General features: G+C 40.1%; 1 protein-coding gene across 2 annotated transcripts in view; it reads left to right on the top strand.

Moving 5' to 3' along the window:
• Positions 1 to 325: 325 nt before the first annotated feature.
• The window catches only part of SH3BP4 (SH3 domain binding protein 4), a 38296-nt gene continuing 12211 nt past the window's right edge, over positions 326 to 26410 (top strand). The window contains exons 1-3 of one of the 2 annotated variants that reach the window (XM_014059096.2): positions 326 to 506; positions 10948 to 11212; positions 23696 to 26040. In XM_014059096.2, the coding sequence (XP_013914571.1) occupies positions 11095 to 11212; positions 23696 to 26040 (2463 nt within the window). In that variant the 5' untranslated portion in view covers positions 326 to 506; positions 10948 to 11094. Of the gene's footprint in view, positions 507 to 10947; positions 11213 to 13136; positions 13240 to 23695; positions 26041 to 26410 lie in introns of those variants that run through there. The other variant, XM_014059098.2, reaches the window with a different exon arrangement.

Raw genomic sequence — 26410 nt, 5'->3', positions numbered from 1 at the left:
CTCTTTTCCCAGATCCCATCCACGGTCTGAAGCATAGAGATAAGAAATATAGAGATAAGATGATGTAAAGTAGATCAAGATAAAAATAGGAAATAATTTCCCCTTCCCACATTTTGGAAAGTACTGTAAAACATGCCTGATAGGAACTAACCAAAGCTTTGTTTGTGGTCAGTACCCATACAAACCCTCACAGGCCCTTCTCAGCTTCCCTTGATAGTAATCCGCCTCCGCCCCTTCCTTCGCTGTAACCACTTTGACGGCCCACCCTCCTGCATTTTCCCCCAATGACATCAGTGAGGTCGCTGGGCGGACGTCGACTGCTCGTCAATTCCCAGGAGGGCCTTGCCTTCTAATGTTGCCGGATCCGTTTCCACTATAACGGACGAGAGGGAGAGGCCCTCGAAACCCGCTATTTGCTCCCCGAAGGTAGTTGGGGCTGCTACACCTTAATAAAGTTGCCCTGGCGTGGACAGAACGACAGAGGGAAAAGAACTGTAGGGAGAAAGGTAAGAAAACTTCGGATTTCTGTGCTTTAATAATACACGTCTTCTGTGCTGGTCTCACAACATAAGGATAACATAAAACTCCCTGGAATGGAGGAAAGACCAGTTCGGAGCGAGCAGGTTTTAAATGCAACGTTTTAAGTGTGATGGAGGAAATATGTATAAATGCTATTGTACCTCACGACAGCGATTTACATATTCCGGCGACTTCAGGAGTTACGCCTAATTCTCATGAATGTGGATTAAGAAGCCTGCAAGGACGAGGAAAATGAAGCTGGTTGAGGATTAGAAAAATACTCCTTTTTGGTGTCTTGTTATTTGAAGGAGAAGCATCCATTTAATGTGAAGCATCTACAAGTGTAGATTGGATTGGATTGGATTGGATTGTGGATATGGGGCACGTTTAGAATCCTTATTATGTTTACTGTAATTGCTCCCAATAAATTATCCGTAGAGTTCGGATAAAGGGAATAATTTAGTTATAAAAAGAGAAGACGGATTTAAAGGCGAAACTTCCTTCAAGAGAGCTCCAATTGCTTGCCTTGAATTTCCCCCCTCTTTTTAAGCGTTTCCGGGGGTTAGTTATTGTAATGTTGCATTTTGTTTCTTCTCAATGAAGAAATGAGAGCAATGACTTTCGTGCTTTGCTTTCTACTGTGGTCAGTTCTTCCCAAGGAAACCTGGTATTTGGTATATTTTTCCGTCTTGGTAAATAAGAAAGGCCAGCATTGTGGAAAGCCTGATTGCAACTCAAAATGTCTGGTATTGCTATGTGAAAAGGATGTTATCTTTAATTTATTTAGAAGTAGGAAATCTTTGTGGAATGTCCACATTTGTCATAGGAATGAATTTTAAATTAGTGTATAGCCTTTTAAGTTTGCTGAGGCACAAGCATTCTTCAAATTAAGTCCAGATGGGACCAACCATTAAGCTGTTAGACTCTGAAAGAAAATCAACCTTGTTCATCATATTTTTAAAAGATTTAAATTTGTTTTTCTAATGTTAACTGATTAATCCCAGAATTAATGCTTTCTTAAGAAAATGGAAGGAAATGTTGTTAAACAACAAACTATATAATAAATGCATTCCCAATTTTAATAAGGAAAAATATTTATATCAAAATAAAAATATAAACAAGTTTCTAATTTCAGGTATTGGAAATATTAGCTTTTCATCCAAGAGTAATACATAATACTGAATTCCTGATTAAAATTTTCCGTAGCAATTTTTATAATTATTTATTCAAATAATTACATATATTGCTAAATGTGTCATGATTGCATTTGATTTCAAATTTACAGCATTTTGAAAGGCCCAGAAATCAATTATCAGTATCCAGTTGTATAAACTGGTATCCTGTGTAAGACTTAGTGGTATCTCCTTGAATCAGATTTCATTTTCTGTATATCAATCAGAATAGAGCTGGATGGTTCTTTGGAGATCTTCTTGTCCAACCCTTCAAAGCAGGAGACCCTATACCATTTCAGACAAGTGACTGTCTACTCTCTTCTTAAAAAAGTGATGAAGCACCCACAACTTCTGAAGCAAGCTGTTCCACTGGTTAATTGTTCTCACTGTTAGGAAGTTTGTCCTTAATTCCAGACTGCTTCTCTCCTTGATTAGATTCCACCCATTGTTTCTTGTCTTACTTTTTGAGTGTGTGTGACTGGCCCAAAGTTACCCAGTCAGCTTTCATGCTTAAGACTGGACTAGAAATCATCTCCTGGTTTGTAGGCCTGCGCCTTAACCACTATAGCAAAATGGCTTTTAAAACAAAATCTCCCAAATGTTCTTGCATTCTTCTAAATTAGAATTGTGAGCTATGGCAGTTATTTGGAATGTATATGTGTATGGAGAAATTGCTAGAGAGAAGCAATTTACCCACCTGAAAACCATCTACAAAGATGTATTTTACAAGTAGGATTTTTGTTGCATAATAAAGAATTAATGCAACATTTTGAGATTATCTTTAAAATAATGACTGGAAGAGATAAAACTTTATTTCATAATGAAGACAGTTTTCATTTATTTAATAGTAAATATGGTTTATGACCAGCAAGTTAAAAAGAAAAAAAGTAATAAAGTATACAAATATCCTACAAATAAAAATAAAATAAAAGCCTAAAAACCTAAAAAGAAAAGGCAAAACTAAAGATAGAGAGTAGAAATTATAAAACACCTATACTTATTACTACTAAGAGCATCATGGTAAAGCAAGTATTTTCGTTCTGTTTTGGTAGTAGCTGGTAAAAACCTAACTATTCTATTCATGACAATTAAATTCTGACCATGAAAAAAGGATCTAACTCAAAGTGCAATTGAATTTTATTAATGATGGGTATTAAAAGAATAGAGTGCATATTATCATCTCAGGAACAATAGAAGGAAATGTGGGCAAGAGTTTCAGATTCATTCAAATTGCAAGGACAGATTTCGGTACAAAAGGAACTCTTCCACCTTCCAGTATCAGTGTAAGGAAAAAGTTGAGCCTGATTCGGCATAAAATTCTGTTTTATTTTCCAGAGATTAAAATGATGTGTGGAGGCACAAATGAGTTCCAGTTAAGAACTGGCCAGTAAGAATGTCCCAGATCCATCTGCAAAAATTTGCTGTTAAATTTCTACTCTGGTTCTCTCTACATATACACACATCAGAAACTGGAGAAAGAGACTACAGACCTGCAGTTGGTCAAAACCTCTGTCTTGCAATATGAAGAATTAATAGAGCTAGCAAACTGTTGAAGTACAGTTTTAGCCGATAAGAAAGCCAAGACTTTTCTCAAGGAGAACCATTCCTGATTCAGCACAAATTAATGCACTTGAGGCACAGCAAAAACCTGGAAGACAGATACAAAAAGGAATGAATTTTAGGGGTTTAGGGATGTTATAGAAGCATACTTGTGAATTGGAAAGCTTCTTTGAAACTTATTTAACTTTAAACAGCTTTATGGCCGCCAAGATAATCTGCCGACTTCTGCAGTAACAAAAACCATAACATTGCCTTGGTGCTGTTATTGGCTTTGTTGGAAACACTCATTTCTATTAAAAAAGACAGTTATAGATCTTAATGCCAGGAGGTGATCTTCACAGTTTTGACAGCTGAAGAAAACAAATTAGACTCCTCCTTTGCTTTTTTGCATTAACTGGATATGGCCAACATGCTTAGTCATAATATGCACTATCAAGTATCAGTGATTGAAGAAACTTATTAAGATCACACCTCTAGTATTTTTATGGCATATTTATTTAGATATTTCTTTTCAATAGCAATAGAAATAGCACTTAGACTTATATACCACTTCATAGTGCTTTTTACAGCCCTTTCTAAGCGGTTTACAGAGTCAGCATATTGTCCCCAACAACCTTGGTCCTCATTTTACCCTCCTCAGAAGGATGGAAGGTTGAGTCAACCTTGAGCTGGTGAGATTTGAACTGCCGAACTGCAGCTAGCAGTCAGCTGAAGTAGCCTGCAGTACTGCACTCTAACCACTGTGCCACCTCAGTAAATACTAGAACAGATATTTTCAATATATTAATGACAAATAAGGATAAATTATTAGATAAAATTCTATTTGGACCTTGCACATATTATTGTGGACAGATATATTTTACAGTGAAGAAGATGGAGAAAGGGTAGCAATGCTCTTAAAGGGAGGAAGGAAAAGGGGGAAATGTGGGCAAATCAGTCTGTGAAAGAAGCAGGTAAGGTAACTGGACATGCATAGGACAGCAGAACACCCAAAATAAGAAGCAGAAAGACTGGCCTGCAAATATGTAGAGGAAGGGAAAGAAAGGAATGAGATGAGCAGCTTTGCCAATTTGCTGGCCCTCTACTAATTTCTTAATTTTTGTCAGCCATTCCAGGACACCTTTTCACCTGGAATTGAAGAACAGGAAAGAGAGATCTGTGTATTGCCAACTTTATGCTGTATCTCCAAATATCATTTGGCAATTTTGTAGAGATGCTACATTGTATGGGTGGAACTTCACACACCATGTCTTTGAGTTGAAAAGAAATTCCTCAGTGCCAGTTTTTTGAATTGGCCATCCAGCTAATTTATACATCCTCATGAGATATGTAATCAGTTGAGCCCGAAAGAGGCAACAGTTTCATTACATTCCAGCATGAAAACAGAGGCATTGGCCAGTTTCTTGCCAATGATAGGAGCACCTAAGGAAAAATAGTAGGACTATGTGAGGTTTGAAAGGGTGATTTTCCATCAAATAGATTCAGTCAATTAACCCTCTCATAAGTTTGAACTCCCAAATTGAATTGGCATATTTGAACTGCTTTCGAAACAATTGAAGAATATTTGGAAATTTATGGACTTAAATGTTTTGGTTTTTCTGTTATGTATGACCCAGTAGTGGTATTCAATTTTTTTTACTACCAATTTTATGGGTGTGCTTATATTTTAGGTGTGGCTTGATGGTCATGTGATGGTGGGCATGTCTTAGTTGTTATGTGACTGGGTGGGTGTGACTTGGATGTCATGTGACTGGATGGACATAGGTGGGAGGTCATGTGATTGGGTGGGCATGCCTAACTTGACGTCACTCACGTCAAGGGGTTCCTTGCCTGGCCTCTCGCCTCAGATACAATTTCCCTGTCTATTTACTACTACTGAACATCCAAAATACACTATTTAATCCTATGTATATATGCCATATGTGTACATACATATTATATAGTATATATAATATGTATGTACATATATAGTATATATAACCTTTTTAGCCATCGCATGCCAAAAGTGAGGGAGCGCAGGAGGGGGGGTTATGCACACAAATGCCTTCCTCCCACACTTGCGCGACTGCCCAATGTGCAAACCGGAAGTCCATTCCTGAACTTCCAGTTTGTGCATTGGGTTGTTTTTTCGCCCTCCGGACATTTCAGAGAAGCCTCTGGAGGGCGAAAAACAGCCAAAAACAAAGGGCAAAATCAGCGTGCACATGCACGCTGGAGCTGACAAGGCAACGCCTTGCGTGCCCTAGGAAATGGCTCCATGCCTGCCATAAGTTCGTCATCATGGGTATAGTGTGTGTATAGGCACACAAAAAGATACTATATATACTGTATGTGTATCCACACACACACACACACACACACCTCTTCTAAAACTACACATTCAATCTCACTTACTGCATTTGGAAAAACACATCCAGTCCACTTTCTGCCACACATTTAACTACAACTTCTGTACATTAGAACATTACACATGCCTTCAGATTTACTTCTCTAGCCTGCACATCAGTAGTGGGTTCCAACTGGTTCGACTGAACTGTAGTAGCTTGGCGGCCTGGGTTGCTGGAACTGGCAGTGACTCAGGCCTGCCATGCGCCGAACTGGTTCTCCCGGCAGCACCGTAGGGGCCGCCATTTTTTTGGGACATGCTCAATACAACAAAAATTCCTTTGTGTATGTGCAGAAGCCAAAAACAAGATGCATAGCACAAATCAAGTGCCCGCGCACACAGCACATCTCTGAGCGAACTGGCAGTAGTGACTGCTGGAACCCTCCACTGCTGCACATGACTGTTAGAGCCAGGAGATGTCATGGATTGAGTAAAATGTGACAAAACTCAGTTAACAACGTTCTTGCTTAGCATCTGAAATGGACTCAATTGTGGTCATGTGAAGGACTATTTTCTGCCTTCCTCTGCATGGCAGCCTTGTCCTAGTAAATTCCTTCCCTTTTCTGGCAATTTTCCTCTCCGTTAGAGGCACCAAAATATTCTAGATGATTTAAGCTCTCCTTCTGGAGCATGGGGTTAGACTAGATGATCTCTGAGATCCCTTCCAGCCCTAGATTGCTATGCTGTTTCAAAGAGTCTTCTGAAGCCAGGTTTGAGAATTATCATTGAGAATGACCCCTTTATTGTTGCTTGCTTGTGGAGCCTCTCCCCACTTGCCTCCCACCCCTGCTCCCATCTCTATTCCTTTTCAGCCTTGCCAAGAGAAGGGGGTTAGCTCATCCCTCCACCCCCCAGCTAACCAGCTTTGGGGCTGGAAATCCTTTGCTTTTGCCTTCTCCCTTGCCTCGGGAAGGGGGAGGAGGAGGAAGGGGCGAGGAGAACCACCCTGAAGCACCAGAGACCCTTCTCCTCCAAGGGCTGGACTCAGTCCCACTGGCAATGTCAACTGGTGGCACAGGTGATGGGTGACAGCAGGGTTCCCTTAGCTACACTCTCAAAACTACTAGGGAAAATGGTGTCCACCATTGCGATCTTACCCTGGGCTAGATTACATTCCAGGGAACTTCAATGGTTCCTTCTATCTTTCCAAAAGCAGAGGACAAGCACATCTTTATCAAGGGTTCCTCTGACGAGGGAGGTGCGAAGTTCCCTTCACTGGTGGAGGTCCCTGGCCATTGAACAAGGATGTCACTTCAGGGTACACCATAGGATCACCATTACTCTGGATGCTAGTCTCATGGGCTGGGGCACACACATGGTGCAAGGTCACTGGACCCCAGAGGAGACTGTGTAAACTGTAAGCAGGGACTATTGTGAGGAAGCACAAAGCTTTGTAACCAATCGACATACTGTATGTAACTGGAGAATGATTTTTATATATTGTGTATGTCTCTGCTTTATGTTTGTTTAAAAATAAAAAATATATAAAAAAGAATATAAAAATCTTTGCTTAATTGGGGATTATAACCCAATAGTGGATAAAAAGATGTACTATGAAAGTAAAAGAAATAATAAGACAAAAAAAATGTTACCTAAATCCTTTTATGAGATGGCAATGGAATATAAACTACATGATATTTGGAGAGAAAGGCACAAAACAAGAAAGCAATATATCTTTTATTTGAACCCCCACCAGTCCTTATCAAGAATTGACATAGCCTGGATATTATCTGGGCTATGTAATCAATTAGAGTTGGCTGGGTGCCGGCTGTCCTCGCGATGCCACTCCTGTCAGATTGCCCCTCCCTTTTGCAAGGCAGCGCCCGCCCCTGCTGCCATTGCTGCTCCCCTGGCTCCAAACACTAGCACCCAGGTTTCTCGGTTCCTAAGACCATCAAAAATATGTGTTTTCCGATGGTCTTAGGCGACCCCTGTGAAAGGGTCGTTCAACCCCCAAAGGGGTCGCGACCCACAGGTTGAGAACTACTGTTATACCGCATCGAAATGGAACCACTCGAATTAGATAAAATAATCCAAAACTCAGAAAGAAAGATGATAGGGAAAATATATACATTTCTTCTGAAGTATAAAATGGAAGAAGAAATCGTGAAAGAACAAATGATAAAATGGGCACAGAACTTTGGCTACAATATACCAGGCCAGCGAGGTTGCATGTTCCAGGCATGAGGTTTTTGCGTGCCATTTCTGGCATGCAGGTCAGCATGCGGTAATGTAAAAGGTTAGCCTTCATTGAACTACAAGTTTTCAGGGTTCCAAGTAATATATCCATTGCAAGGAAGAACTCCAAGGCAGGTAGCTTGCTCAAAAATAGCTTTATTGGAAATATCAAATCGGCACATATCTGATTATTAGCACAAAGCTAATTAACAATAAAAGGTTTCCTGATTCGCCAGAAGCACTGTGACGGGAATGGTTGGGAAATAGCGGAGCTCTGATGTGCTCTGCGAAAACCCAACTGGACACCCACTGCCAGGGTCAGAACCTGTTCTGGAGGAACAGGTGAAAAGGAAGAAACATCTTGTAGACCAAAGAGAAAGACAAAAGCAGTTCCTCGAAAGGTCTGAGATAAAGTTGTTTAAACTGACAGCGGAAGTGGCAGCGGCTTTAATGACTGCTTTAAAGTTGCGACAACCGGACCAAACTATTTGAGCAGAAGAGGTGCTGGAACAAAGTGTTAGACCTGGGTGAAAGAGTGATCAACCCAAGGTTCCAAATGGCTGAGCCCTTCCTTGGTCTATCCTGCATTGTCTTGGTTCTTGAGACTTTTGCAATGTGTTGCCTCTCCCTCGTTGGCTAGACTGAACCAATCAAGCTATCCTTTTGACTTTTCCCTTGTCCTATCACTTGCAGTATACTTTTTGGGCCTCTCTGAGGAGATCCTCTATAGTTTTGGTCTCCCACCCATCCAATTTCTGCAGTTTATGCCTAATACCCTCCCATGTTTTTCCCACAAATTGATACTTCAAAATCATCTCGCGTCCTGGATTGTCAGTTCATATTCAGTTGGCATTTCTTCCTTCCCTTATTCTAAAGCCAAAGCCTTGTGAATAATCAGAATTTGGGGCTTTGCCATTTTAATACTGTCTATCAAGTAACCTCTATAGTCTGCCATAGCCTTTCTGTAAGGAATGGATTATTAACAATATGGGAAGGAGTGAAAGGGAAACATTATTTAGAAATACCACTGTGGCTTTCATCAATGGAAGCATTGACATATCCAAATATTAGTAGCATGAAAAATATTATTAGGTACAAAGATACCTTAACAGAAAGGGGGGAACTAAAACAAAAACAAGAATTAGAAAAACAGGGGATTGATATAGGTTGGTTTTCACAACTGAAAATACAATCAAGATATGAAAAAGATAAAAGGGAGTATGGTTTTAACTTAGGAAGTTCGGAGTTGGATAAGATACTTATGGGAACGGGAAAAAGAATAATCAAGAAATTATATAGCAACCTATTAAGAACTATGCTAGAAGAAGAAGTGGTAAAAGATACAATGTTATCTTGGGCAAAGAATTTTGGCCATACAATTGAACTAGAAAAGTGGCAACAACTATGGGAAAGGAATTATAAATTAACCATGTCAACATCTTACAAAGAAAACTTGTACAAAATGTTTTACAGATGGCACATGTCACCGGGAAAACTAGCAAAGATGTTTAAAGACAAGTCAGGAAAATGTTGGAAATGTCAACAAGCAATAGGTTCATACTATCATATGTGGTAGACATGTGCAGAAGCAACAAAATATTGGACTAAAATAAGAGTATGGTTAAATAAAATGTTACAACGAGAAATAGAATTTAGACCAGAGATATTTTTACTAGGTATTATCCCAGAGAAATTCAAGAAAGAAGATACTTATTTGATTATACATGTAACTACAGCAGCGAGAATTGTATTTGCCCAAAATTGAAAATCAAATAAGCTACCAACAGATGAAGGGATAATAAAAAAGATATTAGATTGTGCAGAGATGAGTAGATTGACAATGAAAATAAAAGATAAAGAGGAATCGGAATACTTCAAGACATGGGAAAGATTTTATGATTGGCTAGAGAAAGCAAGCTAGAAAAGAAAGTAGGGAGAAGATAAAGTACCCAGACAATGTACTATTAAATGGAAAAGTGGGGAAGAAAGGGAAAACAAAAGAAAATATTAAATATATAAGTATATATTCAAGAGTGATATATAAAGAGGGGAAACATAACGGGTAGACTAACAAAGATAAGAGAATAAGAAATGATACTAAATTATATTTGGGTTGGCAGAAATACCACCCCAGGGAAGCATAAACTGAGTTTTGAAATATACATCAACAATAATAGAAAAAGAAAGGGAGAGAGGAGGAGAGAATGAAAGGAAGACGGGGAAAGAAAAAAGAGGTAAGGAGAGGAGGATGGAAGGGAGAGAAAGAGGGTAGGAAGGGGAAGAGTAGAAGAAAGGTAAGGGAAGAAGGAAGGGGAAGGAGAGGAGGAAAGGAGGGAGGGAGAAAAGAAAGAAAAAACAAGGAGGTGTTACAAAAGAAGGAAGGGATGGTAAATAAAGCAATCCAAAATGTAAATCGTAATATTAAATGAAATAATAAATGTATAAGAATGATAAATGTAAAGAAGAATAACAATTATGTGAATGTATACTTAAAATAGTATGTGAGAATAAAAAAATAAAAAATTCTTGGGAAAGAAAAAAAAGATGCACCTTTTTCCCTCAAAAAAGAGGCTGAAAATCTGGGTGTGTCTTATACACTGAATACAGTATTTTTTGCCTCCCGAAACCCCACCCCCTTCACCAAAATGGCAGTCTGTAGGAGGCTTTCAGAGTGCTCCTGGGGGCTGGGAAGGGCAAAAATGAGTGAAAAGGGCCGTTTTTGCTCAGTTTAGCCCCTCCCAGCCCCAAGGAGCATTCTATAAGCCTCCTGAAGGCTATGCATACAATTTTTTTGACAAAAAATGGGCCCATTTTCACGAAAAAGAGGCCATTTTTTGCTGATTTTTGCCCCACACCCCAGGAGCACTCTACAAGCCTCCTAAAGGCTATTCATGCCTCTTTTTTTTTTTTTTTTTTTTTGGAAAAACGGGATATGATGTGTCTGGAACCTGAAGTTGGTTGTGTTGATTGCATTGGAGAGGTGCTACCTTTTTGGTATTATTATTCTTGCATTTATTGCTGTAACGTCCCAGAGTTATATCTTTTAAGATGGGCGGGCATATAAATCAAATAAATAAGATTTCTTTAATTTACTCATACAAAGATGCTTATCATGTTTGTTTTTCTCTTCAGATATATATTGTAGAAGAAACTACTGAATGACATTGGTAATTGCAACCATTGAACATAAATGGCACCGAATTTGTCACACTTTTTTTAGAGAAGATGACCCATTAGATTTTCTGATTTCTTAAGAAACAACACAATTGCTATTTTAAAATGGCAGCCCAGAGGATTCGTGCTGCTAATGCCAGTTGCCTGTCACGATGCAAATCTGAGGGGATGCTGATAGACCTGAATGAAGAATTCTCAGAAACCAGTTTCAGTTCTGTCAAAGGTAAGTTTTTTTCTGTTAAAAATAGATCCTATGATATTCAATCAGAATGAAAATGCTGGGAAGAGAATAGATTATTACATAAATATTGCAGATTCTACAGATCATACTATAAATTGTTTACTAGCACTTAAAAACCACATTATAGCTTTGGCACTATAATCTGCCCACTTTCAGGCTTGTGCTCAAGTGATTATTCCTACCTTTAGAATATGAGTCCTCATGGCATGTAAATTATGAATAAAAAGGAAAAATCTGTACCTTTTAGTAATTATAAAAAGATATTTAGATGCTATCCCAACCACTTAAATTCTGCAGCTGTCTTAACTAAATAAAGACAGACTAAAGTCTATCTGCTCCCCATATTCAATAAATTAGAACAAGAGTTCTGAAAGTTCTGAATCATTAATTACTTTGGAGAGAGGCTTGCCAGATGATTAAGAAAAGTTCCCTTTATTTGGTAGTTTCATCATGTTTTTTTACTCATATGCCCTGCATTGTCTCCTTGTAATGGATTCTGTCTTCCCTTTGGTTTATTTGACCTCACTAGATTGGGATAGGCTGCTTTTTCCCACTTTCTCAATCTTTCTCCTTTTCCTTCCTGATATTGCATTTTCAATATTGCTCTTCTAGCAACGAAATAAACTTGAGGTAGAAGGACTGCTTTAGTTTTTGTGCTTGAGTTGATTTGGACCCATTTAGGGTTTCTTCCTGGTTTGGTGCAGTTTTTACTATTGCTCTTGATTAGCACTGAACCTTCTGCTTCCTTGAAGCTGTTTACAGCCATTGATTTATGGAACAATATTGTTGCTAAGTACTCAGGCAGAGTTCCCAGATAGAATTGTTGCTCAATTCTAAGCCTGAGCTCCAAACATGTTTGGGCAGTTTTGCTGCTAAAAGCAAACATTTAAGATGGGGACAGGGATAGGGAAAGAGCGAAAACTCTTCCATTTCTTCTCAGTTCTCCCAGATCAAGTTGCTTTCCCTCTTGTCCCCAATTGGGACAAGCCATGGCTGTTGCTGCACTGCTACTTGTTGCCACTTCCATATCCATCATGACTGCCTTTTTCTCTCATCCTCTCTTCTTTGTCCTTCCTTTTATATAAAGGGCTTATGTAGCGTAGGTGGGAACTAACTTGAACAGTTACTGTGGAAAGGTCAAGATGTGACTAAACCAGCCAATCGGAAGACATGGTTAATCTATGGGTATCTAGAAGTATGAGGATAAAGTGGGTTAACTTGCTCTGATCTGATCGTTCTAGTTGAATCTCGTTCCAGTAGGGAAAACTAACTATATTCTAGTCATGCTGTTCCAACATGGCTTTATAAATGAAGAGGGGAAAGTTGTAGGTCAGTTGTCAGCTTACGTTTGCCTAGGTTGCTTGGTTCCTGTACCAAGCTGATGTCAGGCCACAGTCATCAGGTCATTTTCACATGGCCTTCATGAAACAAAGAAATGACAACTGCTGCATTGATTAAACTGGTGGAATATATACCCTTTGAAGTGGGAAGGGCTATTTCATTAGGCAGTAGCAGCCAGCTTGTCAAGTTGAACCACACTCTTTTTCTTAACTGTTTCTTTATAGCTTAGACAGTACAAATTACAGGTAGTCCTTGAATTATGACATTGATGGTTCAAAGTTACGATAATACTGTCCTCCAAAAGTACTTATGACCGAGTCACAAAGTTAAGATGTGCAGCACTCCTATAGTCCTTTGCCCTTAAAAACCAACTACAGAGACACTGCAGCACACACAGACCATCTATTTCCCCCCATTCTGCCCCATCAGGTCCTCGCAGGAAGAGGGGGCCTGTTTTGCCACTTCACTGGCTGGGCCTGTTTTGCCAGTCCACCAGCTTCCACAAGCTTTGCTCCTCCCCTCCCACCTGCCCCCTAGTCACCAATTGCTCACTTATCTTTCCAAGATTTCAGCGCTCAAGAGGTTGGGGTATGGAAGGAGAACAGGCCGCTCCATTGCTGGGCCACATGACAGAATTCCAGAAGTGGCTGTCTTTTTCTGAGATTCAGGTAAAGTAGTGCTTCCTTTTCAAAGCATTAGCCTACTCAGCTAAAGCTTAAGAGAGAGAAGTAGTTCTCTCTTGTAAGCTAAAATTGTTGCCTCTCTTCCCAAGGCATAATGGCACAGAGCTAAAGCTTGGGGGAGAGAAGCAAGTTTGCCTTCCTTCCCAAGGTATTAGAATACATTTGTAACATGAAGTCGACTTTGCTTTGATACTTCTAATTAGCTATGGAAGAGGAATAGGGAAGCTATGCAAGTTAGTGTCAAGTTCGAAGCACTGTTAAATAAATGCTGTTGCAATTATTATCACTTCTCGGCTTGCCAATGAACTAGCAGGGAGGGAAGGCTGAAATGGAGTGTAGCTTCCAGACATCAAGAAGACAAACCATGAGAGCTAGGGACACTTCAGCAGGTGGTTGGAAACCCCAAGGACACTTTGTCATAAGAATGCAGTGACATTCAGTTGGACCATGTGACCTTCACTAATAGGAGGGAGAATTCTATACTTCAATTATGTGGGATTGCATGGCAATTAGCTAGAGCTGGTTTTGCCTTAATCAATGCCTCAATGATGTACTCAATAAAGTTTTGCATTAAGAGATCATCTCGATTGTGCTTGCTTGGTTAGGTTTGTTAGTCGAAATTTTGACATTAAACTAGCTCTAATCCAGTGGTTCCCAACCTTTTTTTTGGCCATTTCCCACCTAAGCATCTCTAAAATCCTGATGCCCCCCCCCCCTGTGACATATATTTCTTACTTTACTCAAAAAGTGAACTTTACTCACAGGGAGGAAGCCTAAAAGGTCATTAACTTGATTTAAACAAGGTTCAAATTGCCCCCATTAAAAATCAAATTGCCCCCCTGTGGGGCATGGGCCCCACATTGAGAACCACTGCTCTAATCTAAAAGTAAAATCAACCAAGGAGTCCTGGGCTCCTACAACCAGTCCAGTTATGCAAGAGCTGTGAAGACTCAGGGAAGATGTCCAGGGTGAAACGAAAAGGAGAGTAGGCGACCAAGTCCGGGATGTGGCTGAGGAAAAAAAAAACCCAGTCACAGGCCAGGTGAACTTTGGCACACAAACAGTGGTGACCCGTGTGAAAGTGCAAGTGGAGAAGACTGAGCAACCAGCAGCATGGGACAAGACCATGGTGGCTGGAGGGCCCTGCCAGATGGGAGAGAAGCTGTGGCGAGCTGTGGTGGTAAAGACGTCAGAAGCCAAGTTCCCTCTGCTTCCTCCAGGGGGCCAAAATGGAGAGGGAAAAGAGTTCCCTCTGCTTTCTCCTAGGCCACGGCCTGAAATGGAGAGGGAAAAGAACAGCAGAGTGGGAAGAGCCAATGGAGTGCAGATACCTTGAGACTTGCTGCCGCCCATCAGTCAAACAGCTAAGGGAGAGGCTCATCAAAATGGAGATGTGGAGAGGGGAGCTGGCATAGGGAATCGGTCAACCTTCTGGAGCCGGATCCAGTCAATCTTCAGCAACTCTCCCAACCTTGGCCGAAACAGGGGGCTGCAGCCTTGAGGGCAATCAGCCCCCCATGAAATGCTGTACCCCAGCCAGGTCTGGCTCTAGGGCAAGGCGCCAGTGGGCCCCAGAGAGCAGTGGCCCAGTCACACGGGTCTCAAGTGCAACTGGCAGCTGCAGTAGTCCAACCCTTCTGGAGTCGGATGGCCACAGGTATATTGGGGTGCCCCAGCCCCATGGAGCCCCTGCCGATCAGGGCCATGTTTGATGGGAGTCCAGAAAAGCTGGTGTTTTTCCTGAATCAGGTGTGGGCTCATCTGGATCAGTATGGACCAGCTTATTTTGATGATGTGGCTTGCATGAATGCCATTGTGGCAAACCTAGGAGGAGACGAAGCAGAATGGGTGATGAACTTCCATGATGAAGGGACTACTGAGTTGGAGGATCCTGACGCCTTCTTGGTGGAACCTGGAGCCCAGTTTGGAGACACCATGCAACTCTAGGGGGCAAAATCAGAGATCTGTGCCATCAAACAGGAAGGCAGGTCTATGACTGAGTAGATTTGTGAATTCCGAAGGCTGGCAAGGAGACTGAGTCACTGGCTGGAGGGGCTTCTTGTCTACTACTTCCGAGACGGCATGAACAGGGAGCTGTACCCATGTGTTTACTTCAAGGAATACTAGAGCGGATCCACAACTGGTACCAGCAGCCGATTAACATGAAACTTGACCTAGTGGAAAATAAGAGGCACAGAGGAACGGAAAGTGGCCTGAAGAAGACCCTGTCAAGGTGCCAAGTAATATATTCCATTCAATAAGAACTCCAAGGCAGGCAATTTCCTCAAAGAACATTTTATTGAGATAACTGTTGAGAATAACATTTTATTGGCATGTTCCTGGTGGAAAACCGGCTCTATGTTCCCGCCGGTTTTACACCCAATTAAAAGTAAAACTTTGTCACTTCCCCCCAGAGTCTCCAGTCACATGGTCCACATGGTCCAGTTGCTAGGTGACCTTAGTCTCCACCTTTCAAACATCTGCACCAATACCATTGATTCCCAGGAGAAAGAATTTTATTTATGCTACAATACCCCAGCAATCTCTACATCCCCCTCCCTGGCCCCTTCGCTCCAGGCTGTGTCAGCCCTGAAGAAGTGGGAAGAGAAATTTCCCTAGTGAAAAACTACAAAAAAGAAAATAGCCACAGTTTGGCCAACTTCAGGGTTGACAGCCAGGAGAAGCGCTCCCTGGGACAGAACATCACACCTGTTCCTTCCCTTGGACATGCCCCAAGGTGTGCACATGGTCCATATTTCTGATGTGGCCAAGAGGGTCACTGAGTTGGATTCTGCCCGACACCAGCACCTATGGCGACTCCGCAGACCCCAAGTTCTCTGAAGTCAAAGAAGCCACCTTAAAAAGAGAAGGAGAAGTCATGAGGGGCATGCCAGGTCATTGAAGTGTTTTTCCTCCCAGGCAGCGGGGAGGGAACTGACAATGGAGGACTCACAACTAACCTTCTATGAGAACAACAGTGAGGGGGAACATGACTTGATAGTTAGTGGTATCATCAACCCCTTTTCAGCTCAAGTAGAGGTTGTAGTACTTCATTCAAGGGTGAAGGGAGTTGTGAAGGCCCTAATAGACTCAGGTGTACCCAGTGCTTAGTTAGCCTGCAAACGATATGGAAATTCGAATTGAGGGTGAAGAAACTGCACCACCGTGAAGTTTGAGCAGGTCAATGGCTCTAAAGTGGGAGGGGCCTGCCTGCCTCCTATCTAACAAAGTTGGTGCACCTGAGATTAGGGACCATGAAGAAATCATTCGATTCATGGTGGAATCAAAAATGGCAGAGGCTATGATATTGGGGTTATCCTGGCTAACCAAGTGGAGCCCCGGCATGCACTGGGGAGAGAAGAAGTACATAGTGAGTGTGAGGAAGGTCCCAAATCCCCCAAGAAGGAAGTGGAGCGAGCCTGGGCATCAAAGAAATAAGGGGGAAGGACTTGAGCACACCAGTGGCATCGAAATTGGCACTATAAATGCAGAACTTCACCAGAAATATCGGGACATGGCGAAGGAGTTCAGCGAGAAGGAATGTGATGTCCCGTCCCCCTCCCCCCACATTGTCCCACGGATTGTGCAATTGAGGTCTTGCCAGGGGCAAAACTCCCCAAGTCCAAAATATATTCAATGACTCCAAAAGAGATTGGGGGAGTTGAGACACTATATTGATAAAAACCTGGCCAGGGGCTTTATCCAGGCCTCAGAGTCCCAGTAGCAGCTCGCGTGCTGATTAAGAAGAAAGATGGATTGCTGAGATTACCATAACTCTAACCCTAGGGATATTTGAACAAAACTCAAATGCTTGGCAACCAGCTTGTATTACAGTGACTGCAGCATCTCATAATTATGTCATAGCTGGCCTTGTCTGACAGCCTCCTACAAGCAAAGTCAATGGGGAAGCCAGCAGGGAAATCATTCCAGTAGGTCTATCCCCCTCAGTCTTTTCTTTGCTCACACACACCACACACTTTTCCTCACTTGTTTGCACCCACCAGCACTCTCCTTCCTCACCCTTTCTGCACTTGCATACAGGAACACACCTACCACCCACTGGACCTAATTCTTACTAATAGAGAAAAGTGTAAGAGGGAGTTGAAGTTGCCAGAATCTTGGGTGAAAGTGACCATGCCATACTGGAATTCAATATAATGCAAACACAAGCAATAGAAAATAATCCAACCAATATCTTAAACTTTAAAATAGCTGATTTTAACAAACTAAGAGCCTAGGAAAGACAATGAAAATCCTAAACAACTCAGGAAGTGTGGGAAACAATGCAATCATAAACGCCCAGTCCAGCACAATACCATTGAAAAAGAAAAAGAAATTCAAGAAGAAACCAGCATAGCTGCACAAAGATCATGCTGACAAACTGAAAGACAAAAAGGACAAGTACAAAAAGAGGGACACATAAGTAAGGCAGAATATCAGCAGATAGCCAGAACCTGCAAAGATGAAGTCAGGAAAGCAAAGGCTCTGAATAAACAAAGATAATTTTAAAAAATAAAGGAAAAAGTCAAGGAAACAGTCGTTTTACTAACGAGAGAAGATGACAAGGAAGTAACAGGCAGTAGAGAGAAAGCAGAGCTGCTTAACTCATTCTTTGCATCAGTCTTCATGCAAAAAGAAACTATAGCCGACCTACCAAAAAAACTACCATAAAAGATAAGACTAGAAATAAAAATTAAAATAAGCAAGAAAATGGTAAGAGAATATCTATCTGATCTTGACTAATACAAATCACCGGGACCTGACATTACATCCTGGAATTCTGAAGGAGCTGGCAGATGTTCTCAGAACCATTGTACCATATCTTTCAAAAATCCTGGAGCACTGGGGAAGTACCTGAGGCAGTGGTGAAATTCAAATTTTTTTACTACCGATTCTGTGGGCGTGGCTTGATAGTGGTGTCCTGTGACTGAGTGGGTGTGGCCAACTCAATGCCCCACCACCACCAAGCCATGCCCACAGAACCTGGTAGGAAAAAATGTGTGTATGAGTCCATTCCCAGCAGAGCTTCTGCTCCCTTTATGGTCTCCCCTGGCCCCTCCCTCCAAGGAATTGAAGCACCTTAAAGAGACAGGTGTGAATGGAGGGAGAAATGTTTGGATTGTCTCTGCTGCATTTAACGTTGAATTCTGTGGCAGAAACAATCCAAACATTTCTCCTCCTGTTCATAGCAGAGCTGCTGCAGCCTGTCCCTTTAAGATAGTCCCCGGGAGGGAGGGTCCTGTGGGGGAACATAAAGGGAGCAGCAGCTCTGCTGTGAACGGAGGGAAAAATGTTTGGATTGTCTCTGCCACAGAATTCAACGTTAAATGCAGCAGAGACAATCCAAACATTTCTCCCTCCATTTGCAGCAGAGCTGCTGCTCCCTTTATGGTTCCGCCCAGCCCCCTCCCTCCCGGGGACTATCTTAAAAAGACAGGCTGCAGCAGCTCTGCTGTCAATGGAGAGAGAAACGTTTGGATTGTCTCTGCCACCGAATTCAACGTTAAATGCAGCAAAGACATTAAAATAAGCCCCTGAAAATATTTCAACACAGAAGCAGCCATGAGGTGACTACGCTCGCCGTCTCTGGCACCTCAAAAATAATAAGATCTCCCTGAAAATAAGGCCAAGCGCTTATTTCAGGGGTCAAAAGAAAATAAGACCGTGTCTTGTTTTGGGGGAAATAGGGTAATAGATTTCAGTAAGGCATTCAACAAAGTAGAGCACAACCTACTTCTTGGTAAGCTACAAAAATATGGAATAGACAATATCACCACCATATGGAATTGTAGCTGGCTGACAAACTGTATTCAATGAATAGTCCTTAATGGTACTACATCCACATGGAGGGAAGTAAGCAGTGAGGTACCACAAGGTTCCATCTTAGGCCCAGTACTCTTCAATAAATGACTTAGTTGAGGGAATAGAAGGGGAACTAATCAAATTTAAAGAGGACACTAAGCTGGCAGGAATAGCCAACACCACAAAAGACAAGCTCAGGATCGCCAAACATCTTGACAGGCTTGAACAATGGGCTCTATTCAACAAAATGAATTTTAATGTTGAGAAGAGCAAAGTTTTACATTTAGGCAGGTAAAACTAAAGGTAAAAGTACAAATTCGGTAAGACCTGGCTCAAAAACAGTAATTGTGAGAGGGAGCTTGGAGTCTTAGTGGATGATTACTTGAATATAAGCCAGCACTATGTGGCAACAGCCAAAAAAGCTAATACAATCCTGGGTTGTATAAAAAGAGGCATAGAATCAAAATCATGTGAAGTATTAGTACCATTTTATAAATCCTTAGTAAGACCATACCTGGAATACTGTAACCAATTTTGGTCACCACAGTACAAAAAAGATGTTGTGACTTTGGAAAAAGTTCAGAGAAAAGCAACTAAGATGACCAAACGCCTGGAGACGAAAACATATGAAGAATGGTTGCAGGATTTGGGTTTGGCTAGTCTCGAGAAGAAAAGAGCTGGGGGTGACATGATAGCAATGGTCCAATATTTGAGAGGCTGCCACAAAGTAGAGGGGGGTCAAATTATTCTCCAAAGGACCAGAGGGCAGGTCAAGAAACAATGGTGGGAAACTAATCAAGGAGAAAAGCAACCTGGAATTAAGGAGAGAAACTTCCCAACAGTTATATATACTGTATATATTTCTCCAGTCTCCCTAAATTTATGCAACACTGTACCACCACCCAACTCACCCATGGCCTGCATCAAAACTTTTAGAGCTCCCCAGTCCTCTTCAGTACTCCCACGCTCCTTACCTGGGACTCCCTCCACTTCCCATTTAAAAAACGATGTGTCTCCAGGACTGCCTGCATTGCCATCACTGAGTGATGTGATCATGTGTTATCAACTTTTACAACCAAATTGCTTAGCAATAGGAATCTCAGTTCCAGTTGCCATCATTACTTGAGAAATAGCTGTATATAATAAATTTTCAGTACTTCAGCTTTGAGTACATTAAGAGTGCTGTAAAGTTTTCAATTCCAGTATTACTTTCTAAATCTCTTTTATTTTGCTTTGGCTTGTAATTCTCAGTGTTATTTTCTTTCATAGTAATGGATACAAAGAATTCCATGGTAGATTTTCTCTTATCTAAATTATGTTCAGGCATAGCCTACATTCATATTCCCAAGATAATTAGACAAATACTGTATAAAAACAATTACATAAAGACAATTTGATGCCTTTTTTTTCAATCAAATTTTTATTTTATATTCTTTATACAGCGTGAATCTGGGTATCATACATTTCAATACACATAAATTTATTACTCCTAGATATTACATTTCATTTCCATTATTTCATATTATTTATACATGCCTTTTACTGTTACCCTTTCTGTTCTTTTGTATATCTTAACATATTAATATATACTATTATTTCCCTCTAATTTCTATCCCTTTTAACTTTTTTCCTCCTCATCTCGCTGTAATATTCAAAGACGTATTTTTCACCTGTTTTGTTGTTCATATTTCCTTAATTAAATCCAAATGTCATCCTTCATTCTTTCATTCTTCAATGTCGCCATGTTCAGTCTGAAGATGGCGAGTGAGACCTCGCTGAAACGTTGCCAAGACAATCACAATCTTACATGGGAAAAGAGCCAAATACAACAAGACCAGCATAATGTGTGTGTGTGTGTGTGTGTGTGCGCGTGTGTGTGCGTATTTGTTTTCATAGATTTTTACGGGTATAGGTATGCAGGTCTTGGCGTATTCGGGTCTTTTCCTGTGTAAGATTGACAGTATCTTGGCGACGTTTCGACAAGGTCACACTCGTTATCTTCAGGCTGGTGCCTTTGGCTTCGTGCTTGTGCGAGCAAAGCGTGATCAGAGCTGCTGTTTCTCTGCAAATTTAGGTGTGGGTGTGTGGAATGTTGGCTTTGTTGCTTTAAAAGGATCTTATACGGGAAAAGACCCAAATACGCCAAGACCTGCATATGTATGTATGTGTGTATGTATGTGTATATATTTAATAATACTGAAATTCAAAATCTAATTTTCCACTTCTTCATATCTATTTATAGTAAGATATTATCCTAATATCTATCACACTACATATAAAATAATTGCCCAACATGTATAATTCTAATATTAATGCACATTATTAAAATATTTTCACAGCATATTCTTTTACTCTTTTTTCCCTTATCCATCATCTCTTGCCCGCATCCGAACCTTTAACCTTATTTTCTTTTTGGCTTGCCTCCCATATTTGTCCTTTAAATCTTTTACTCCCTTTATTTGACTATGCAATCTAGCTTTTTCTCCCTTTTCTACTCACTATCTAATTTCAGAACTGTCTATTCCACATCCTATCTCTTTTCCCCAGTTCTCTTCCTGTTTCTCCCATTCCCTTTTTAAGTTTTTTACAGTATTTTCCTCCTTTTTTAGTTCCTTAGTCACTATTAGTTTTAGTAACATCTCCTCCTTGTTAGCTTCTTCTTGCTGATTTGTTGGCTCCATTCTTTCTTCATTGTCCTGGTCTTTACTCATTATCCCTTGTATTATATTTTCCAGTTTTTGGTCTATATGGTCAAACATTTCCTTAATACTTTGAAAAAGTTCCATTCCATTTCACTTCTCCTCATTTCCATCTTGTATTGTATCTGTATTTAGTAGTTCTCCTTTTTGGCCAGGATTCATTAATTCAAAACAAAACTTCCAAGTCACAATTTTAAATCTCATCAATAATCAGTCCAGTCAATTTAAATTCCCCAGAGGATTATCCATGCCTCTTCAAGTCACTTTTCTATGTTCAGTAATATTCAGGGGACTCTTAACTGAAGTTCTTAGTTAAAATCAAATCTCTAGTGGTCTTAGAGTAGAACTATGTCCAGCAAATATTTTCAGTCTTTTTAAATGATTATTTCCAAGTTTGCATAGTTCCCTTTTCATCAGCAGATGGCACTTTCACTTCTGTCTGCTTCAGCCTCTCTGCAATAATGTTGACAGTTCTGATTTCAATTATTTTAAGTTATAAATCCAATAATTGAGGAATATTAGTAAAGAGAAATTTGAGACTTTAATTCCAGCATTTTAAAATGCTCTCAATACCATGTCTTTTAACTTTGAGAAAGCAAATTTCTATTTATTTTTTAAAAAGTAGTTTTTTTCTTAAATTCTCCTGTATTTTATCTATGTTTTCGTTCGCCACTTCAACAAATAGTTCTAAATATACTTCCCCCTTAGATTTCTTGGGGTCAACTTCCAACAAAAAGTATTCTCTCACCCAGTTCACACACCATTCACTTTTTCTGCACCAGTACAGTCTTGGGTATTCGGGCTGGGTAAATGGCTTCATTGGGTAAATGGCTTCATCGCAGCCATTTTGGGCTGCTGCTGCTCTTCGGATGAGGGGGCTTTCCGAGTCAGGGAGAAGAGATGCAGCTCTCCTCCACCTGCATGGCAGTCTTCCTTTACTTCACCACTTCTCCAGGGTGGCTATGGCTTGATTTGAGCCCTCCGATGGAGAGAGATTGGAACAGGACCATGGAGCTTGCGGTCCTCACTTCCTAAGACGAGGACCAGAAGTCAACAATTTAATGCTTTTGTTTGTTAGTCATTATTGATTCCTGAGAAATCTATGTACTTTGCCATTCCTAGGGCTAAGAGAGTGTGGCTGGCTCAAAGTGACCCATATAACTTCATTTCTATGACAGTTTCTCAGTCTAATCCAATGCCTACATCAAAATCACTGTTACTTGGTATTTACAAATACATATGTAGCTTAGTATAGCTTAGAATCATTTTCTGGCTAAGGCAGTCTTATTTTTCCTTTGATGTCTTTGTTTCTTATCAAAATTTCATATCCATCACAAATTTTCTAAGTGAAAAATCTTGTACATTCCTATTCAGAAGTCACAGACCCTCCTATTGAATTCAGTGAATAGTTGAGTATAATTTAATGACTAGATAATCTTCTACAATTTCTTGTACAGTAAGAATTTCTTCACATATTAACAAAAATGATTCTATAGTATAAAGTATCTTCAGAAAGCTATGTACATGCTTGCTTCTAAACCCCAATGAAGAAATGTCTAGATAATCATATGGTTATAAAATCCCAAGGTTTGGCTAATTTGCATTTAATTTTGCAGGGAGAGACATTTGGGAAAAAGGGGGGAAACTAGACCGAATAGTGACAAATGTATTGTTAGTTAATTTAAATTAGGTGAAAATTAATGTGATTATCCTTGTATATATCTTTTGTAATATAATATCAAGTACAATTTAATGATGGTCTTGAAAGGGATTTTGGGACGTACAGTACATCCAAGTTTTTCAAGGTTCACATGAAGCCTTTGAGTCTTCAGTTTTTCATCCTAATTTAATAGTATTTCATTGTTTGATGTAACTTGTGTAGTATATATTGACTATGTTGTTTGCCATTCCTTATTTTTAGTGGACTATTTTCTTTGCAGTGCCTTCTCCTGGTGCCTTGATGACAGATAGCCTTGCATCATTGGGAACTGCAAAGGAAGTTGTAGCAATTAAAGACTATTGTCCAAACAACTTTACTACATTGAAGTTTTCCAAAGGGGACCATCTCTATATCTTAGATACCTCAGGAGGTGAGTGGTGGTATGCACACAATACCACAGAAATGGGCTATATTCCATCCTCCTATGTGCAGCCCATAAACTATTGGAACTCTTCATTAACTGACAGTGGAATGATAGACTATCTCCTTGAAAGTTCTGATGAAGGAGCAAAAGAGTTGGATTTGCTTGGCGACTGGTCAGATGCAAAGTGGAACTTAGCTAAAAACAATCCTTTTTTGAACAGTATTCAAACTACTAACCATTTTCTGAATGGAAATATGAAAGAAATGTCAGAAAAAAGCAAAGAGGTTCCCCACCAAATCACAATGGATTTGTTACTCTTTGATACAGTTCCTACATTTACGGGGTCAAGTTCTATAGCAAATAGCAGTTTTCTTGACAAAGTGCCATCAGTGAATGGATTTGATTTTGAGCAAGCAAACAGACAAGATAATCCTTTTTTTAGAAGCAAACGCTCATACAGTTTATCAGAGCTTTCTATACTTCAGGCAAAATCAGAAAGTCCATCTTCATCAGGTTTCTTTACTGGATTGAAATCTCCTACCCCAGAGCAATTCCAAAGCAAAGAGGATTTCAGGGTTGCATGGCTAAGTCATCGGAAACTAGCAAGGTCGTGCCATGATTTGGATTTGCTGGGTCAGAACCCTGGTTGGGGGCAGACACAACCTGTGGAGACCAACATAGTTTGCAAACTGGATAGTTCAGGTGGTGCAGTTCAGCTTCCAGATACAAATATTAATATTCATGTACCTGAAGGACATGTGGCTGATGGAGATGCACAACAGATCTCTCTGAAAGCTCTATTGGATCCCCCACTGGAACTCAACAGTGACATATGCAGTACCATAAGTCCTGTGCTGGAAATTAAGCTGAGCAACATGGAAATCAGAATGCCCATTATATTGGAAATGAAAATTTCAGCAGAAATTAACAACGACATTGTGAGCAAGAATTTAGTAGCTGTAAGGTGCTTGAGGAGTGATGTGAAGGAAGGCCCATATACTCCAATGGCGCTAAGTTACTGTTATGGAGGCACAATCAAGGTTCAGTTGGAGAACCTGGAACCCTGCATGTATATAGCTATTGTAGCCCAAGGACAGAATATTTCATATCCTTACACAGTTTGGGATTATATCAGTAAAAAAATTACAATTGGGGTCTATGGTCCAAAACACATACATCCTTCATTTAAAACTGTAGTTGCTGTATTTGGACATGATTGTGCACCAAAGAATCTTGTAGTGAATGAAGTTACACGTCAAGTACATAGTGTAGCACCTGTAATGCTGCATTTGTGGGGAAAGCACCAGTTCTTCTTACTAAGACCACAAGACTTAAAACTTTGTATGTTTTCAAATATGCCTAATTATGAGGTGAAAGCCAGTGATCAGGCAAAAATAGTGAGAGGATTCCAAATGAAACTTGGCAAAGTCAGTCGCCTCATTTTCCCCATCATATCACATGATCCTAATGAGCTGTCTGATTTTACTTTAAGAATACAAATCAAAGATGACAAAGATATTATGCTTGCTCAGTTCTGTGTACAGACACCTCAACCACCTCTTAAAAATGCTGCTCGGTGTACTGGACAGCGCAGGTTTCTGAAAAAAAATGAAATTGGGAAAATAATTTTGTCTCCCCTTGCAACCACCAGCAAATATCCTGTTTTTCAAGATCGGACTGTCACTTGTTTAAAATATGGCAAATTGCTGAAAACAGTAGTGAGGCAAAATAAGAACCATTATCTCTTAGAGTATAAGAAAGGAGATGCTATAGCTTTGCTAAGTGAGGAGAAAATCAGATTGAAAGGTCAGCTCTGGACCAAGGAATGGTACATTGGATACTATCATGGTAAAATTGGCCTAGTCCATACTAAAAATGTTTTAATTGTTGGAAAAGTCAAACCAAATTATTTCTTTGGACCTGAGCTTACTACAAGTATGTTGCTGGAGCAAATTCTAAGACCTTGCAAATTTCTTACCTATATCTATGCTTCAGTAAGGACTTTACTGATGGAAAATATTAGCAGCTGGCGTGCCTTTGCAGATGCTCTGGGATATAGGAACTTGCCACTTGCTTTTTTCTGTCGAGCAGAATTGGACAGTGAGCCAGAATGTGTTGCTTCTGTGTTGGAGAAATTGAAAGAGGACTGTAATAATTCAGAAAGTAAAGATAAGAAATCTTTCCAGAAAGAACTGATGTTGGTAAGTATTTTCACTATTCATTGTTTTAACTTCTTGCTGGTTTAAAAGTGCAGTTAAAGAATGAGGAAATAATAACTGAGTTTTAGCAGTGCCTATGTTTAACTATGAATATACAGGTGAATTTAACTATAACTATGTTTAACTATGAATATACAGGTGAAACTCAAAAAATTAGAATAACGTGCAAAAGTTGATTTATTTCAGTAATGCAACTTAAAAGGTGAAACTAATATATGAGATAGACTCATTACATGCAAAGCAAGATAGTTCAAGCCAAGATTTGTCATAATTGTGATGATTATGGCTTACAGCTCATGAAAACCCCAAATCCACAATCTCAGAAAATTAGAATATTGTGAAAAGGTGCAAT

Source organism: Thamnophis sirtalis, unplaced genomic scaffold (genome assembly GCF_051295495.1).
Source record: "Thamnophis sirtalis isolate CommonGarterSnake01/CBP01778 unplaced genomic scaffold, rThaSir2_p1.2 scaffold_5, whole genome shotgun sequence".
Classification (NCBI taxonomy): Eukaryota; Metazoa; Chordata; class Lepidosauria; order Squamata; family Natricidae; genus Thamnophis; species Thamnophis sirtalis.
Note: the sequence above shows the minus strand (reverse complement) of the source record. Positions and strands in the feature narration are given on the sequence as shown.